The 6,497-nt window shown below is 41.0% G+C and overlaps 1 protein-coding gene across 1 annotated transcript; it reads left to right on the forward strand.

Moving 5' to 3' along the window:
* Positions 1-298: 298 nt before the first annotated feature.
* Positions 299-4,505, forward strand: LOC131690955 (zinc finger protein 708-like). Its single transcript, XM_058977053.1, has 2 exons — positions 299-489; positions 656-4,505. Exons 1-2 carry the CDS (start codon positions 389-391, stop codon positions 1,896-1,898), a joined length of 1,344 nt encoding a protein of 447 aa, XP_058833036.1. The 5' UTR covers positions 299-388; the 3' UTR covers positions 1,899-4,505.
* Positions 4,506-6,497: the final 1,992 nt, after the last annotated feature.

Raw genomic sequence — 6,497 nt, forward strand, 5'->3', positions numbered from 1 at the left:
TGTATCAGTTTTTTCGTTGAACAGTGAAATTTATTGTTACATGAAATTTTATTGCAAATCTACTGTGAGAACTTGGCATCGAACAATGTTGAAACAGTAATAACTATAATATTTATTGTTTTATGATTGTTCGTAGGGTAAATGCTATTGTAAAATTGTATCCGGGTAGTGGGACTTTGAACTTACGATTTTTTACTCGTGATTTGGGTACCACATATTCTTTCCGTGTCTACATGTCATTACTTGACTCCTTGGGTAGGGTTCGTTTAGCGTGTACACTCGTTCCTGGAACGTCAAAAGCTGTCAAAACATAGAAGCAGAAGGCCTTCAGTTTACGATTATCGAAATTTGAGTTCATCATATCAAAATTGTTAAACATTTTAATTTAATGGAGCTTGTGAAAGGACCATCGCCTCCAATTACGATGGTGAAGGAAACTACCGAAACAACTAGCGCTATGGTACGTGAGTCAACGATTTCACCAAATGGGTATGTTTTCTTTTTTTATTCACTTCGACTTTTGTTTATTTGAACATCAGCGCACAATTTGTGCCATACATGATTCCAAATACAATCCGCTAATTATCATGATATCGGCAACACAAATCGGATGGATTGAATCGTTTCATATATTTCTTTTTTTCATTTTTTGTAGCATTGGTACCGTATTATCGGATTCACAATGTGGATTACGGGATCTAACAGACATGCCTTTGGAGAAGTCGAAAAGAAATGACAGTGAAGTTTGCGGGCAAGAACGGCTACATAAGTGCGAAGAATGTGACCAAACATTCTTTCTGAAGCATAACCTGAAAAAACATATGGTTACCCACACTGGCGAGCGGCCGTACAAATGCGATGTATGTGGCAAAACATATACCCAAAAGTGTAATTTAAACAGGCACAAAAGGTATCACTGCACCCCGAAACATCGTATGAGCCACATTGCCGAGCGGCCGCACAAATGCGATATATGTGGCAAATCATTTAACCAGAAGTGTAATATGAACAGGCACAGACTCATTCACACCAAGGAACTACAGTATAAGTGCGAGCTATGTGGCAAAGAATTTCTCCAGAAGCCTCATCTGCAGCAACATGCGCTAAGCCACACTGACGAGTGGCCGCACAAATGTGATATATGTGGCAAATCATTTTCCCAAATGAGCAATTTGATCAGGCACAGACGCATTCACAGTAACGAAAGGCCGCATAAGTGCGAGATATGTGACAAAACATTCCCTCTGCCATATAACCTAAAGACACATTTGTTAACGCACATTAACGATGGACCATACGTATGTGATATATGTGGCAAATCATTTAACAATAAGAGTACGTTGACACGGCATAAACATATACACAGTAGTGAACGGCCGCATAAGTGCGAGATATGTGGCAAAGGATTTGCAGAAAAACTTACCATGCGACAGCACATCATCACTCACACTAGCGAGCGCCGGTACAAATGTGAAACATGTGACAAAATTTTCGCCCGACTCAGTTGCTTAGCATTGCACAATCTTATCCACAGCGATGATCGTCAGTATAATTGCGAGATATGTGACAAAAAATTCATTCAAAAGCATCACGTGCAGTCACATATGTTAACCCACACTGGCGAGCGACCGCACAAATGTGAAATATGTGGCAAATCATTTAGTAGCAAGAGTAACATGATGAAGCACGGACTCGTCCACAGTAATGAACGACCGCATAAGTGCGAGATATGTGACAAGAAATTCAGTCTGCTGCATAATTTAAAGATACATGTGTTAATCCATAATGGAGAGCGGCCGTACAAATGTGATAAGTGTGGCAAATCATTTACCCAGATGGGTAACTTGAGCAGGCACAGACTGGTTCACCGTAATAAGCATAAGAAGCTGTCGCATTAGTTCGGGTTAAGTGGCAAACAAATTCTTCAGAAGTATTGCCTATAGTGAAACTAAAAATAAATTTATCGCTAATTCAGTGAAAAGCAGTGCTGTAAATGGCAAAATTGGCGGTAAAGGGGATCAACCGAGTGAATGCACTGATCTCGGAATTAGAATACTTGCGTTATTACGACATGAACGAATCGATCACCAAAGAATGTAATGCTAGCTGCTTTGGACTAGAGGCGGCCGTGTACCAGAATGACGCAGTGATGGCTCATTCGTCTTGAGCTATTTCTGCTAAAGAAGAAAGAAACTACACAGAAAGCTGCTGGCACTTTTGTCTACAGGTTGAATTGCGCCATTTTTTGAATATTTCAGATTGTCACTTTAGTGAGCTAATGGAGGAAAAGCAAGATATCAGATTATATCCTGACAATGTGAAGGTGTATTTGAACTAATATGCCTAAGACCACATATTGTTCACCGTGAATGCCATGCTTGAGTTCAGAGATTAAGGACATGGCGAGGAGTTGTAACGTTTGCGCAGAATTTTGCAACCAAATCATCCAATGAAAAATCATAGCATCCCAAGTTATTCATTTCAGTGGATTTTGATGGATGTTTTCTTTGCCAATTGTGATTTAGAAAAAAAACCCTCTTGAATCATCATCGGTTGTTGGTTATGTTATTTCGGCAGGTCAGCCAAATTTCGCACAGCGAATACTGACGGACAATGCAGAAATTAGAACTGATGTTTGGTACGCTCTTTACGTTGGAGGATCACTACAAATAAATAGGGTTTCAGTCCTTCTACCCATTTATTTTCCCAATTGTATTCGATGTGGTGTTACAAGCTCATGTTCTAAATGTTCCTGAAAGTATCGAATAAAGCTGGAGAAAAATAAAATACTTTAACGATAAAAAATTCAGAACCTCACCTCTCCTTAAGCCCGGATTGCCAGTGTTTGGACAAATAAGTCCGAAAAACCTGTGTAAACATTTAAATGATAATACGTTGAAAATCACCATCGCATACAATTTCACATGTGTGATTCACTCCTATATCAAAGTTCGCACGCAAGGCCCGTATAGTGATTGCTGGCGGATCGTAGCACCGGCCAATGGCAAGTTGCTACTTGCTGTTGTCATTTCAAAGTGACAGTTTTATAACTTACACAAGTTGAAAACTTAACTTGGATGTCAGTGCTCAGTGGATTAATCTGGCGAATATCAAAGCTCCACCTTAGCCCCACCTGTATATACAACATTGCGTACCATCTACCAATTCGGAAAGAATAAGTTGAGCGTTTTTTCAAAAAGACCTATCTACAATGAGTGACTCTCTTTGTTTACTTTCTATTCAGTTAATAATTCTGCCGCTTTAACATTTATCTCTCAACTCTGCAAACCACTGCACAGTGGAAGAAATCCAACAAAAAAGGCAATTAATTGGAAGCCGCTGAAAAAGTATGACAATATATACACCAAAAGTTGCGGATTTTTTTTAGGAAATACAATGTAATCAAATTTATTGACCGCACGCACTTGCGACCGGAGATATGGAAGTTTGAAAATCCGGAACATTACCGGTATTCATCAAATCTGAGGCTTTATTCAGAAGCCTCTGAAAAAGTTCAAAGAATTATACCCTCAAACTTGCGGAAAGCTCTAGCGATCAAGATGCAATCAAATTTGTTAACCGCACGCACTTGTGACCGGAGATATGGGGCTTTGAAAATCCGGAACATTACCGGTATTCATCAAATGTTAGGCCTAATTAAGAAGCCGCTAAAATTTCAAAGAATTACAAATTGAATAAATTTGATTGCATCTTTATCGCTTGAGCTTTCCGCAACTTTAAGGGGTAACTTTTTGTGCTTTTTCAGCGGCTTCTGAATTAGGCCTCTGATTTGTTAAAAACCGGCAATGTTCCGGATCTTTAAAGCCCCATATCTCCGGTCACAAGTGCGAGTAGTGAACAAATTTGATTGCATCTTGATGGCTAGAGTTTTCCGTAATTTTGAGAGTATAATTCTCTAAAGTTTTTCAGCGGTTTCTGAATTAGGCCTCAGATTAGTGAACACAGGTAATGTTCCGGATCTTCAAAGCCGCATATCTCCGGTCACAAGTGCGAGTAGTGAACAAATTTGATTGCATTTTGATCGCTAGAGTTTTCCGCAGTTTTAAAGATATAATTCTTTGTACTTTTACTGCGGCTTTTTATTTAGACCTCAGATTTGATGAATACCGGTAATGTTCCGGATCTTTAAAGCCCCATATCTCCGGTCACAGTTGCGTGCGGTAAACAAATTTGATTGCATTTTATTACCTAAAATATTACGCAACTTTTGGTGTGTAATGTGATACTTTTTCAGCGGCTTCCAATTAATTGCCTTTTTGGTTGGATTTCTTCCAGTGTGCACCGTCTTTCGATCTGTACTGTAAAATAAGTGCAAAGTGCTATAGTGAGGCCGTAATAATCGAAAGAGAAAGTAAACAAAGGGAGTAACTTATTGTAGATATATCGTTTTGAATAAAAGCTCTAGAATTGACCTTGGTAAAACTAGATGAAAACTCTTCGCAAACCACAACCAATTATAAAGAATTTTTATGATGCAGAGAATTCGTCGCTTGCTGAGATACTGTCGTTTCCGCTGTCAGCAGCAGCACCCCAGTTAAACTCATTCCGGAACCGGTTCAGATTTCTGAATGGAGTCATTATGGATTCCAAATCAAATGCAACAACCGATTACGACTCAATCGGTTTCAGAATCGGTTGTTGCATTTGATTTGGAATCCATACTGACTCCATTCAGGATTCTGTATCAAATTCCGAATGGTTTGACCGGGACTTAGCATGCAACGTGCTATGCAACTTGCAGCGAAGCTCATTGGAAACGCACCCTGTGTAAAGGCAGTCCGAGCGAAACGAAGAAATTCAGAAATGTTTACATTCTAATTTGATTAATCGTAATGAATTATTTCGTGAATTAGTTGTTAGATCAGGCAACGCTGTTATGAGGTACACAGGGACTCTAAGACGCTACCATTCACTTTAGAGAAGACAGTCGCGTATTTGATGTAAAACTAATAAAGGTCATTAAATTAATAGAATAGGGTGTTTCATTGACATTAAACCACGCACTGTACTTATTTATTACTATTTATTAATTTAAAGGCTTTAACCTCATAGGTCATTCGCCTTGCAAAAAAGAAAGAAATATGATAAATTACAACGCATTGCCGAAGACATTTGCCACGACAAACATATCTAGGACGCTGTCAATAGTGACACGTATACTATCCGAGCTGCAGGGGAAATGGCGAAGGGAGTAACAAAGCACCGGCTCCGTGAAACAACAATTCGGGTTCGAGAGAAATTACTTTGCCACGGAACTCTATCGGAGTATACTAGATCCACCGCTGAGGACCAATTGAGTAGCCCGCGACGTAGTACTGAGTTCGGGTTGTCGGGGTGCCAGACCCACCAGAATCGCCGGACGTGGAATACCATCACTAGAGTATTCGTGCAGATGCTAGGGGAACTGCAGAGGAAATAGAGTAGAGATCAACTAACTAATGACTAGGTTTTTGGGTTGCACATACATTGACGAACCTATGGACAGGGAGTTCAAACTTAAGGATATAATATTGTTCCTAACCCAAGCGTTATCATTTTTTATAGAGTAGTAAACATCTTCAAAAAAGACCCTGAACTCAGGGAACGGCGCGCTAAAACAATTACTCTCACCTCCGAATCTGATTCTTCCTCGGCACTACCTTACGGCATTACTTCGGTAGGGATTATTTTATGTGCATAGGCCATTTCTGTACGGCAGAACAAAAACTATCAGTGGAGCGAGCATCAGTGCTCTTCCCCTATGAGGATAATCTGAACAGTAAACTATAGATTGTCTAATTTAATGAGCCCTTTGGCTCTCTATTGCCATTTAGTACCACGACTTCTTGAGCCGTTTGGCGCCCTGTCCAGTGCAATTCCGCATCGCAATTCCTTTAAACCCTAAGGCTTCTTTTCGTGCCATTTAGTACTCGGTCTAATCCCCGATGATGGACCTAGCTTACTCAGCCGGAGAATTCCCTGGCATGAGCTAATCAACCAGGTGCGGAGGTCGGTTCGATGGTGCCCCGACAACCTACAGCTGTGGGTGTCTCGTCGCGATCTACTCAGTCTAGTCCCCGACGCTGTATCTAGCTTACGCCGACGAAGAGTTCCACGTGTTTCCGTCGCTTATCATTTCGAACCTCTTTCATTCGAAGACCATCAGCCCTATTCTGCGCGGCGTGTGACGTGAGACGACTAATCTCACCTCACTCTACGTGACTTTTCTCACCCGATTCAGAAGAGTCACTTCGGGTGACGTGAGACGCCCATTTAACCGCAATGGGGAATCTCACCTCACCCGAGTCGACTCTCAGAATCGGACGAGAAAAGTCACGTAAATTCACGTGAGATTAGTCGTCTCACGTCACGCCGCGCAGAATAGGGCCACATGTGCTCCGGTGTCTTGTCGACGTTCTCACACTCCGAGCACAAAGGTGACGTAGTGTGTCCGAACGGATGAAGATACTTCCTGAAGCAGCCATGGCCTAACAAGA

Source organism: Topomyia yanbarensis, chromosome 3 (assembly GCF_030247195.1).
Source record: "Topomyia yanbarensis strain Yona2022 chromosome 3, ASM3024719v1, whole genome shotgun sequence".
Classification (NCBI taxonomy): Eukaryota; Metazoa; Arthropoda; class Insecta; order Diptera; family Culicidae; genus Topomyia; species Topomyia yanbarensis.